This window comes from Columba livia, chromosome 15 (assembly GCF_036013475.1).
Source record: "Columba livia isolate bColLiv1 breed racing homer chromosome 15, bColLiv1.pat.W.v2, whole genome shotgun sequence".
Taxonomy (NCBI): domain Eukaryota; kingdom Metazoa; phylum Chordata; class Aves; order Columbiformes; family Columbidae; genus Columba; species Columba livia.
In genome coordinates, this window is record NC_088616.1 from 488,170 (window position 1) to 500,719 (window position 12,550).

Genomic DNA, 12,550 nt, shown 5'->3' on the forward strand with positions numbered 1-12,550 from the left:
GTGAATTTAAAAACTAACATGTATTGTATTCGGAAGACAAATTTGACTCACATACTTAGTGTTTTCATTTGATAGATGTTTTTCAGGTTCCAAAATTATTAATTACATGCATTTGTTCTGAAGTAGTCTCAAACCGTTCACATAAAGAGAAATGTTGCATTATGCCTATTCTCGCAGGTATGTGAATAGCATAAGACTATAGAAATAATTAGTTTTGAGACAGTACAGAAAATCTGCAGGTTTGGGTATATTCGAGGTTACTGTGCATGAAGGGTTGTACTAAAAGTTGGGATTTAATTGCCTCCTGTATGTTACAGTTATTTATTATAAGGCATTTAGATGCGTTGGCATGTCTCTCCTTTCTTTTGGCAATGCACGCATGGTAAGAACAGTGAATATAACGTAATAAACTTCTAATCTCTGAAGGAGCACGAAGTGGAGTACTAGAGATCGTATGAATTTAACCTTATCTTCACAGTGGCATAACTGGCATAGGTGTTTGGAAGTGGAAACCTTCTTGGTGTGGGGTTTGTTTCTGGAGTCCTTTATTATCATTGACCATAGTTTGCATCTTCACCCGAGTATTCACGTGTCAGAGTGTTTGCCTAACAGAACCAAACCTTGGACATCATGTGTCTGCACAGTTTGAGCCAGAGTACAAATTCGGAAGTAGAACTTCTTGAAAATCTGCTGTAATCAGCTAAGTAAGCATTGTGAAGCTTACTTAGCCAGCATCCACACTGGCACGTTTTTCCTGTTGTTTTCTTTATTCTGGCGTTGTCTGTCGTAGACTTATTGTGGCTTTTTACTTCTCCTGATCCCATATTTAAGATGAAACAAAGTCAGAATAATTTTGGCAGGACAAACTCCGTCCCCTCCTGCAGGTTTAGGAGCAAACTACTTGGATGATGAAGACGGGAGATTCTAGGTTTGGGATCTCGCAGTGTGGGACAGCAAGGGGAAGGGACACAGGTCTTGGATGTCATCCCTGTTTACTGTGGGACAGCAAGGGGAAGGGACACAGATCTTGGATGTCATCCCTGTTTACTGTGGGACAGCAAGGGGAAGGGACACAGGTCTTGGATGTCATCCCTGTTTACTGTGGGACAGCAAGGGGAAGGGACACAGATCTTGGATGTCATCCCTGTTTACTGTGGGACGGCAAGGGGAAGGGACACAGATCTTGGATGTCATCCCTGTTTACTGTGGGACAGCAAGGGGAAGGGACACAGATCTTGGATGTCATCCCTATTTACTAGAGAGCTTATCGTGTGGTTTGTGATTTTCAGTATCTGGAGGAACTTGTTCGTGCGAAGTTTCAGTAATTGGCTTTCAGTTTACACTTATATTAGTTGTTTGTTCTTTGAGAGGAAAAGAAGAAGAGAAGGAATTTAATTCCAGAGAGGCCACTGAGGTTTCTCAAGGGTATTTTGACTGAGAAATAAAGAATAAAGAAATTATAGAGGTGATGTAGGTTAATGAAACAATACATTTTGCACATATTCATGCTTCTGACAGGCAAAGTATTATGGTATTTGTTGTTTAAATGATTGAGAAACTAAAGGTTGTCTTGCGTAGTTGCTTGTATAGTAACAAACTAGATTTTATAGCCGTTAATCAGGAAGAACTATGCTGCAATTTATTGTACCGGTTCCTCTCTGCTCACCTGGCTTAGAACTCTTTCTGCAGTAAGGCTGGTTGGCACTCGGAAGAGATTCCTGCTGGCTCCTTCTCATTTTCCACTCTTCTCTTGTGCGATGATGGTATTTTACCCTGGTAGTTTTCCCAGTGCGAGCCCCATCATACATCTAATGCAACCACCAACAAAAAAATGTACATTAAAAAGAAATCTTAAACTAGGTCAATTCCATGATTGCAATATGGCCCCATGGGTAGTTGTGCTGAGAAACTAGGTGAAGCTGCGCGGATTATGCGCAATTATACTATGGCTGGTATTGCTGCAATATACTTTATATCAGGAAACAAAAATCTTGCTAAAGTAAGACCCTAGATGATATTTCAAGCAGTATTTCTGCATATTAGAGAAGGGATACTTGAAACCTCAAAGCACAGACTTACATTGCATCGTTTTACTTAGAGAATATACGTTAATAAAGTTAATGGGATAACTGGCATGGGAAGGGCCCTGGTGTTGTCTCAAATGTATTTTTCTTAAAAACCTCTGGATTTTAAAATGATATAGTTTTGTTGAATTTCAGGTTCACAGAACAATGACACTAAAAGACAGTTTCTTCTAGAACGGCTACTGGATGCAGTTAAACAGGTGAGAAATTCAATACATACTTCCAGTACAGAAATTCAATACATATTTCCAGAGAAAGTACAGAATACTTTCTCTTTGTTGTCAGTACCAGCAGGAACCCTTTTTGCCCTTTTTTCTCCTCTTTGCCAGGCACAGAAGAAATCTTGTCTTTCACACGGTACCGCTAAGGCTTTGTGTCTGCGAGCAATCAACTGTTATGCAGTATTTATTTAAAATTCTTGCTCTTGACATTGTATTTGTAATATTCATATGTGTTATAAATATATATTTTAAAAGTATATTCTCTAATACATATATTTGTACTACTTATATGGCTGAACTAAGTGTAGTGTGCTGCAAAAGCTAAATTGGTTAACGTTTTACAGCAGCGGCTTTTTTTCTTTACACTAGGATTTTAGTGAATGGTTAAAATACAAGATGGGGTTTATTGATATCTGTATCTGTATGTATCTGTATGTATCTGTATGTATCTTGAATCAACATGGAGTTCAGCAGGTAGAATTTCATAGACTGGATTCAATTTAGGAGAGCTTGGGAGGCAAAAGGATGCCTCAAAAGTGGCTTGTGAAGAACGATTCTTCTGTGATTGTAGCACTGAACTGAATAGGAGCAGTGTTTGCTTTTGTGGGTGTACGTTTAAAACTCCATAGTAGTAGTTTTTACTCCATTCTAAGTTTATTGAAGGACCTGCAGGTGTGTTGTTCTGGCTGGTAAGAAGGTATTTGAAGGGCAAGAGTAGCCCGTTAGTGGAACCTGATGCTGTAAAGCACTTTGTTTGCAGGCTGTATTTGCCGGTGCTTTGTTTTGTGCTGCTTCCTTTTTTATGACTTTGTTTCTTGTACGGAAATATTTCAGAATATTGAGTCTGTTAGCGTAACAAAAATTTCTTTAAATCTTTTTATTACAGTGTCAAATACGCTTTGGAGGAAGGAAAGAAATTGCTTCAGACTCTGATAGCAGGTAAAATAGTCTAAGAAACTTTCCACATGCTTGGATTATGTATTATAATGACATGAAACACAACACAAAATACTTGACATGCTCAGAGAAAACCCAGTTTCTTTTGTTTACACATACACGTAATGGGACTCTGAGTTTTGTTTCAAATTTGACACATAACAAGGAGTGTTCTTCTGTATGGAGCTACAAGTGCTCAAGTGGCTGCAGAGCTCCTGACAGAGCATTGCATTCTGAGGTCTGACCATGACACTGGGAGAACTTGTCTTCCCTAACACCTCTTTTCAAATGAATGCGTGTTTATTACTAATGCACCTCTGTCAAGTGTGTTTAACGCGTAGGCATTAAGAACATTTTTATTCTCATTTTTTCTTATTCCTGACATGTTTTAAACCTGTTTTTCTTCTCTTTTTCTGTACAAGAAGTTATTCCTTTTTATTAACGTGAGTTAAAAGAATCATTTTAGTTCCTGTTAGTTGCATTTGTTCTTGGATATGGCACTTTGCTTTCTAAGGCTTTTAAGAAGAGGACTGGTGAACAGACATCAGTGCTTTTTGTAACCTGTTGTGTCTTTCTCAGACTCTGTCCTATTGAAGAATCTTGGACAAATAAAACACCAGGATCAAATGCAGTTGTCTGTTGTCCTGTTTCTTATATACTTGAAGTTTGACTCTGCCTTTTGGGAAGAAGTTAATTATCTCTTGACCATTTATGTATGATGCCAAAATTCTCTCCAGTCCCCTCCCGATTTGGTCTGTAAGAACGTGTTTGAGCACGTGGGTTCACGACGTCTGGAAAGCCAGCGTAACGGTTCCCTGGTACTGAGGGGCTGTGAGGGCTCCGGTATCTCCTCAGGGCCCCTGACTGCAGCACCGCTGCCTTCCGCCGCCCTTTGAGCAGCGCCTGGTCGTCATCCAGTCCTCTGAACTGATTTAATAAAAGAAGAAATAGTGCAAAGTGAGAACTTTCTGCCATTTTAATGAGTTAAGTCAATAAAATATCTGGTGAATGCTAGAGCTGCTGCAAGATGAGGAAGATGACACGGCTAGAAGCAATGGGAAGCGCAGAATAGGAGGAAGAAGCAACAAGGGCTGAAAGGGCAAACCTGTCTCCATTTTATCTTTACTGCTTAGCTTATGTGAGACAATGTATTGATGATATTTGCCTTTGTAGTAGATTGTGTAAGCTCAGCTAGAAGGAGGTACCTCCTATGTAGAGCAAATTGTCTGCATCTACAGTTTCTGCTTTGCTGCTCAGTTTGCTTGGTCATCTGAATGATGCCCTTTAATATTTGTCTTCTGATAAACAGAGTTAGGATTCCAAGGATATAATGCTGGCCAAATTTTGCTTATAAATATTTTCCTTAGAATTCAGTGGACATGGTGAATAATGGATCGTAGCTAGGCAGTTTCAGGATTAAAAAGGAAGTGGAAATTGCATTAATAGCTTCTTTTTCAAAAAAAAAGCCATGGTATTTGAGGTTGTTACTATGCTAAATATTGTGAGATAATCTTGAAGAGAGGATAGTCTGAGAATTTAGCTAAAAATCTAGTAAAATCCATGATTCTCCAAGGTTTGTTCTCCCAGTGTTTTGTCTTTGAGATTATAATTGTTCAGAGTTCTCGATGTCTGTGTGCGCGAGACTTCTCTATGCTCTTCTGTATTTCTTTAACACACCCTCACAACGCTCTCTAGCAAATGCACTGCGTCTATTGGCCATTGCAGAACACCTTGAAAAATTGTTGAAAATGTTGGTTTACTTACTGGCTACATTTCCCTGTAAAACGCTGCACGGTTTTCTTGCTGTGGTTCTCAGTGCGTGTGGATTTTTAACAACACGAGCACCTGGTTTCTGTTCCGCTTTTTCTGAATTGAAAAGGTCAAGTAGATTTTAGTTTGTTTTGTTTTTTTTCCGGGGGGGTTCATGTGTCTGCTGAAATTTCCACTTTAACAGCAGCAGTCTGGTAAAAATTAATCACAACTGCTCCACAGTCATCTTGGGTATTGTTTGAATTCTGTTGTGCTTTATTAGTAAAGGCTTCCTAACAAAGCAAAGTTTTCCTGACATAGATGTACTGGAAAGCATTACGTGTTAAACTATCTTCTGTCCAGGGCAATTCTAGTAACTATCACAGTATCACAGTATGTTTGGGATTGGAAGGGCCCTGTAAAGCTCATGCAGTGCAATCCCCCCATGGAGCAGGAACACCCAGATGAGGTTACACAGGAAGGTGTCCAGGCGGGTTGGAATGTCTGCACAGAAGGAGACTCCACAACCTCCCTGGGCAGCCTGGGCCAGGCTCTGCCACTGAGAAGAAGTTTCTTCTCAAATTTAAGTGGAACCTCTTGTGTTCCAGCTTGATCCCATTACCCCTTGTCCTATCATTGTTTGCCACCGAGAAGAGCCTGGCTCCATCCTCATGGCACTCACCCTTTATATATTTATAAACATTAATGAGGTCCCCCCTCAGTCTCCTCTTCTCCAAACTAAAGAGCCCCAGCTCCCTCAGCCTTTCCTCATAAGGGAGGTAAATATACCTGTTTTTCTGCCAGTGCTCCCCTTGTGCTTTTTCGGGACCCTGAACAGAACTCTGTGCTGTACTCTGTACTGGTGGAATGCCTGAGCACAGTCCTGTGCCATTCCTTCAACTGGGTTTTTTACTTGCTTGAGCTTAGTTTAAGTATCTGTCCTTCCTTTGAGTAATCGGCTTTGGCAGCCAGGTGACAACGTGCTCAAAACTCAAGTATTGTTTATTTGATGCCAAAACTAGAATTTAGAGGAAATAAGATTTTGAACAACAGATGGCATTCATGTCTGTTTTATCTTAAGCCTTACTATTCCCTGTAGGTTACAATAATATCCCTTTGGCAGACTGAATTTTAAAACTTTGCTGGTTTTACAGTGTTTCTATTTGTATGGAAAGTGTTTTATTGACTGGATTATGTTTAAAAAAGAAAAAAAAAGGAAATTCATAAGTAGTATTGTAAAGAACAACGTCAAAACCTGAAGATTCAACATATCTCCTAAAAACCCCACATCTTTCTTATTTTCCTGTGCCTAGGATTTCTGAAGGGCATTAAGATGTATGTTTAATTGTTTTCCTAGGCTTGAATTATAGTGTACAAATTAAGAAAATTGTCTATTAATTGTATAGGAAGTTGTGGCATAATTTCAGAAAATCATTTATTGCATGTGGTAGTACAAAGTATATTGAAGAAAGTGTAATTACATCCATGAAAAGTAGGTAATCTGCAGCTGAACTAACGTGACTGAGAAGCACGAGAACAGGTGAGGGCGGTTTCTCCAGCTGATGGCCGGTTGTCCTGAATGTAACCGTGCCCCAGCTTTGTCCAGTCATGATGAGGCTGAGCGGGTCAGGCCGTTTGCACATAACGAGATGAATGCACACAGGGCTCTTTCACTACACATACGATAATGCTTGACCTTTACATTTGCTGTTCAGAGATTTGGAATAAACCTGCTCTATGGAAACATAGTTGATTGCTCTTTTTGCATGATTTGTTTAAAAACTGTGTTGCAGAGTCACTTGTTTGTGCGCTCAGTTTGAAGCTGTGCTGCAGCACGGTCTGAGGAGAAGCCGGGGATTGGCGTTAACTGCGGCAGCCATCAAACAGGCAGCGGGTTTCTCCAGCAAAACCGAAACAGGTAGTTCGTTAATCACCACTGTTCTGTTTTAAGCAGTTGATACATGCAAACATGTGATACAATTTCTAAATTGTAAAAACTGCAGACTGTTCACAGTATCACAGTATGTTTGGGATTGGAAGGGACCTCAGAAGATCATCCAGTGCAATCCCCCCATGGAGCAGGAACACCCAGGTGAGGTCGCACAGGAACATATCCAGGCGGGTTGGAATGTCTGCACAGAAGGAGACTCCACAACCTCCCTGGGCAGCCTGGGCCAGGCTCTGCCACCCTCACCGGGAACAAGTTTCTTCTCAAATTTAAGCGGAACCTCTTGTGTTCCAGCTTGATCCCATTACCCCTTGTCCTATCATTGTTTGCCACCGAGAAGAGCCTGGCTCCATCCTCAAGGCACTCACCCTTTATATATTTATAACCATTAATGAGGTCCCCCCTCAGTCTCCTCTTCTCCAAACTAAAGAGCCCCAGCTCCCTCAGCCTTTCTTCATAAGGGAGATGCTCCACTCCATCATCTTCGTTGCCCTACGCTGGACCCTCTCCAGACTGTTGGTAGCATACTCCACTTGGACTCACGCAGTGCAAATGGTTATTGCTTTTTTAATCAAATTTAACTTTCATACGAAATTTCTCTAAAAATTTTGATGTTTGGAAATCTGCACTTCCTACAGTTCCATCATGAACCGTATCTTTGGCAGAGTTATTTTGAGTCCTGGTAGGGATAAACATTGTGTGATGGTGCTGTTAATTTTCTACTACGACATTTAAATTCTGAACCTCATCTTTGTTCTTTAACTGCCATATTCTATAGCATCAGATATGTTTAAGTTCTAAGTATAGATGTCATTTTAAAAATAAAACTTACATTACTTATGTTGGTTGGGTTGAGTTTTATTACTTTCTCCACGTTTAAAGGAAGGATTCATTCATTTTTGTTGCCTTCTCTTCACCTGGAAGTTTCGCTTGTTTTTTATCGAGTGTATGAAGGTGTTAATCTCCATCAGTTTTGTTGTGAAGTTTGACATGCAGTGTCTTTTCTCTTGAACATGGCACACAATATAAAGAAGTTCCTTTTTGGCATTTGAAACTGTCAAGTGTAACATGTAATGCATAGTGGCGTTTTGAGCTTTGTTTTAAAAATATATTCAGTGATACTAGAATTGTTAATATATTTTGACCTCCAGCCATAATTTCCATTTCCACCAGACGACGGCGTATAATGGATATCATGTTAATTCAAAATGTGTAGTTTGGTGTGATGGTGTTTTTAAATTGCTATAGCAAAGGACTTGTTTCCTGTGGATGATGGGGCGAAATGTTGGGTCTTGGTTGCCGACTTTCCTGCTAATGGGTTAGAGCCGGCAGACTTAGGTAGCTGGGCAGCTGAAATCGCTGTGGTTTTAGAGGAGCTGCCACGTGTCCCGGGTTTACCTATTTCACCTAATAAAGGGCAAGACTCGACACTTTGTGGACTCTATATGAGCAAGTAAAAATTCAGCAGTGTACCCAATCCTTACAGGCTTTTCAGCTCTTCTGCGTGCTTTTTTCCGCTCTGGTGTGTGTGGGATGCGAGTTAGGTACTCTGTGCTCTCTTTCAGCCGCTGGCTGGTTTCCATCTCTTTCATCGCTACTGATGTGGTTCTCTGCTTTTTATCTCCCCAGCTTGCCATTGAGAGCCTTATGCTTTGGGGTAGAGAATGTGCTCCCCTTTTACGCTCTCTCTGATTCATGCAAATAACGTGTCTTTAAATTTGAAGACATTACATATAATTCTTACAATTTTTTGCCTGTTAGTAGCGCCAAGGGTGTGTAAAATTTTTGATCCTGTCTTTTGGTGGTCAGGTGTATAAAGGTGCGTCTCTGATACTTGGGAACTTAGTAACAGTTTAGTGTGTTTGTGTGTATGTGTCGTATTTGGGGGCTTCTCAGTGAGATGATGTGGAGGAAGAGGAGAAAGTTGGGAAAGTTATCCATGGTTGGGGAATGGAAGAACCTTAGGAACCTTAAGCAATGTCTGGAAGTTTGAGAACAAAACCGTGGATGCTTCACAGCAAATTTAATGCTGTAGAGTGACTGAGAAGCTGGTTTTTAATGGAAATAGCTGGGCTCCACAGCATTTATCTTGGGGAATTACAGTGTGTGTTCTTTTTTTTTTTCTCTGAAAGGAGTTGCAAAGTACTTTATATTTTTGTCGCTTTCAGGCAAAGGGATCTGTCAGACATAATCACAGGTGTCATCTTTTTCGTTAACATGGTGGGATGCTGCTGTTCGGGCTATGCGTTCAGGCTCTGGCAATTGAAAAAGAAAATGGTTCAGCAGTAGTTCTTGTTTGAAATTTACAGATATTTCATGGCAAGCTGTAGTTTCAAATGGCTGTAGGAAATATAGCATCATTTTGTGTCTAAGAGCTTCAGCGTTTTACGTCGTTTTCCTGAAATGGAAATAAACGTTTTAAATAAAAGCTCCAGTAGTAGTTCTTTGGAACTATGACTTAAAATCCTCTTTAAAATATTTTAATTTTAAAAATACATACTCAAGTAAACAAATTGCTAACATCAGTGTGGTTAGGTATCGATTGGTGGCATGCTCACTACAGCCATACACAGCTCCTGTAATCTTATATTCAGCAATCTAAACAAAAGCAGCAAATAATAGAACTGTATTCTGTCTTTAGTTTGTAACAGTATGAGAGTCTCTTAGTTTGATTCCAGTTAAGGTTACGTGACAACACCACAGCTGATCAGTCTCCCGGGTGGCTCCTCGTGGGTACCGCAGCATCGCTGTTAGATGGTTGTCCTCTTCTTCACCCTTCTCTTCTGCAGGCTGAAGCAAAATTTTGTCTTTGTTGCTTATTTTTTTTGATTTTTCAGTAGTTCTGGTGCTGCGTATTGCTTTAGATTAATGTGCATGCTTTGATGCTGTAACTGTAGGATAGCATTATTAATTTACAGATGCTTCTCTGGATACAATTACTGATGTAGATTTTTGTTAGCTCCATCTGAGAAATCTGAGGCAACTGCAAGAAAACCTTTTTGTCTGTGTTTGGGGACAAGGCAAGGAAAGTATTTTAGTGGAAAGAGGTATTGCCGCCCTCTAAATGGAACACTTTCATTTTTTAAAGTAACATGAATTTGTCATTTGCATGTCTGCAAATTGTGGAGCTGCCTGTTCCTTTGGACAGAGCTGCTAACGTTTCACCATCACCAGTAAGACAGAGTTCTGAAGAACCTTTGTCTTTTACCTAATGTATTCCCACCTGAACGTGTGAACCTGTTCTGTGGATGAAGGACTCACTTAAGTGTTCTTTTAAATGTGAATCCTATCGGAAAATGTAAGACAGAATCCTTCGGTGTGTGTTTGGCTTTGCCAATGAGGTGAAAATTCCAAGTGCTTAAACAGCCCAAGTTCTGCAGAAATAAATAACCTGTTTAACTGGAGATGGTAAATGATTTACCTTTGTTCAAAGTTATGTAACATTACCTGCTTGTTTTATAAAATTGCAAGGAAATGCATTCTGATAAGAGCTTAGCATTTTTGGGTGTTTTTAATATATATATATATATATTTTAATTCCAGAGCCAGCGTTCTGGTACTATGTGAAAGAAGTTCTGAACAAACACGAACTGCAGCGCTTCTACTCTCTGAAGACAATTACTACAGATATTGGTAGAGGCCGAGCTTGGTTGCGCTGTGCATTAAATGAGCATTCCCTGGAAAGATACATTCATATGCTGCTTGCAGATAAGAATCGACTCAGGTACTCAATATCTTGGTGATGCAGGAAGCGTATTGACAAATGAAATACTGAGATTAAAAAAAACCCCAAACAACCAAAACCCACAGCTTTAATACTACACCTTATTAATTGCTGTGCTAGGGAAGCCACTTAACCTCATACTTCTGTTTTGTGTGGGTTTGAAATTTTGGCAGCCAAAGGTAGTGGCTTGTGCCTCTGTCAGCCTGTGAGCTGACACTGGCGTCACTCTAGCATGTGAGGATACGCGCTTCTATCCTCAGCTTCATTTCCATCCTCTTTCTGAACTCCATTCCCTGTTCTTTCACCCTCCCTGGGACCTGGACACCGTGCTTTGGGGCGCTCCTCTCGTCCCATTCAGTAGCGCACAACTGCAGACTTGATCACACCCGGTCATCGGCGCAAATTGTCTTGTGGAGATGCCCGTCCTGTGAGGAGAGGCTCCAGCAGCCAAGCAATAGGCAGCTGCAGGTCCCCTGGAAGTGGTTATGTTCCAGTTTGTGGACCTTCTTGTTGCAGAATTGCTGACAATAAGTCACTGTGCATGGTGAAATCCTGAGGTGCTTTGGATGTGCAAAATGCACTTAAGTTTATACTTGAGTCCTACCTTTTTGTTCATACATCTTCAGTTCCTTTTCTTTTTGAAAGTTCAGAGTATTTTCCTTTTTTTATCAATAATGGTTGAGCTTGATCAAGTCCAGTGGATCCAGCAAAAAGGCATTCTTTCCATTTACATCAATTAATGGATATGCTGGATACGATTGTTGCCGGAACTGAGCTTGTTACTACCTCCTTTTCATGTTTAATCTGTTCCAGTCCTCTGTAGCTTTCTTGCTGTCAAGGTTTAAGGCAAGGCAGCAATAAACCGTGGCAGACGCTCCCTGTTATCCCCTTTACCTCCCGCCACCCCTTCCTTTAGATCGGAAAGATGATAAGAAAGATAAGGGGAAAGGAATAGAGACTTAGACTTCAAGTTGGAGAGTTTTAAAGGGTTTTACCAATGCTACTAATAAATAGAGAATATATACAAACATACAAAGGCAATGTCAGGTGGTGGGTGCGGAGCTGCGTCACTGCGCAGCAGAGCTGGGGCTGCGGGGCTGGCGGCTCCAGCAGCTGCAGCTCAGGCCCCGGGAGTCCCGGGCGGGACTGCCCAGCAAAGCGGAGCCTGGCTGCAGGATGCGGGGCCTGAGGGCTGTGGATCACAGACAGACAGACAGACGGGGCCTCTCTGGATGCCGGCCGTGGGCCAAGAGAGACAGACCCCGTGGTCACCCTCTTATATAGGGGTATGACGATTATGGGATGGAATACTTCCGTTGGCCAGTTCTAGTCACCTGTTCCATCCACCCCTCCTCAAACACGCCCCTCTCACAACTGAACGGGAAAACTTATCAGTCTTTCTTGGCTACCGTAGTAATAAATCTAAACACGAGCTTCTTCAGCATCCCGTTGGTCTCTTGTCAGCACCGAGTGCAGCATCCTAGGAAAAATATGCAGCTAGAACTCAGAGGAGTACAGCCACCTAGAAGAACTGAGCTGAAGGAAACAGCACTGAAGGAGAACCGGTCTGGTTTTTAACAAAACCAGGACACTTGAAGAAAGCTTGAAATCAAATAAAGACATATGAAACAGCAAAGGAAAAAAAATCCTGACAACCATTGTGAGGAAATTAGTGACTTGGATTTCTGTGTCTAGTTAGTCTCGTGCTTGTAGCAATACTTACACAGTGTTAGCGTTATCAGCGCTCTCTGCATTGGACATGAAATATTATTTCTAAAAAGGCTTATTCCAGAATATTAATGATTTAAGTGTTATCCCAATTCAAATGAGGTTTACAGACTCAGTTTATGTCCCCAATTCTTGTCTGTTTTGGAAACTTTTAAATGAA

At 40.9% G+C, this 12,550-nt stretch overlaps 1 protein-coding gene across 11 annotated transcripts in view; it reads left to right on the forward strand.

Annotated features, from left to right (window-relative positions):
• The window catches only part of SNX29 (sorting nexin 29), a 128,736-nt gene that overhangs the window by 3,815 nt on the left and 112,371 nt on the right, over positions 1-12,550 (forward strand). For 8 of the 11 annotated variants that reach the window (XM_065030388.1, XM_065030386.1, XM_065030391.1 and 5 more), the window contains exons 2-5: positions 2,220-2,284; positions 3,192-3,244; positions 6,784-6,908; positions 10,482-10,662. In XM_065030388.1, coding sequence (XP_064886460.1) covers positions 2,220-2,284; positions 3,192-3,244; positions 6,784-6,908; positions 10,482-10,662 — 424 coding nt within the window. The remainder of the gene's footprint in view (positions 1-2,219; positions 2,285-3,191; positions 3,245-6,783; positions 6,909-10,481; positions 10,663-12,550) is intronic. The other 3 variants (XM_065030389.1, XM_065030390.1, XM_065030395.1) reach the window with 2 other exon arrangements.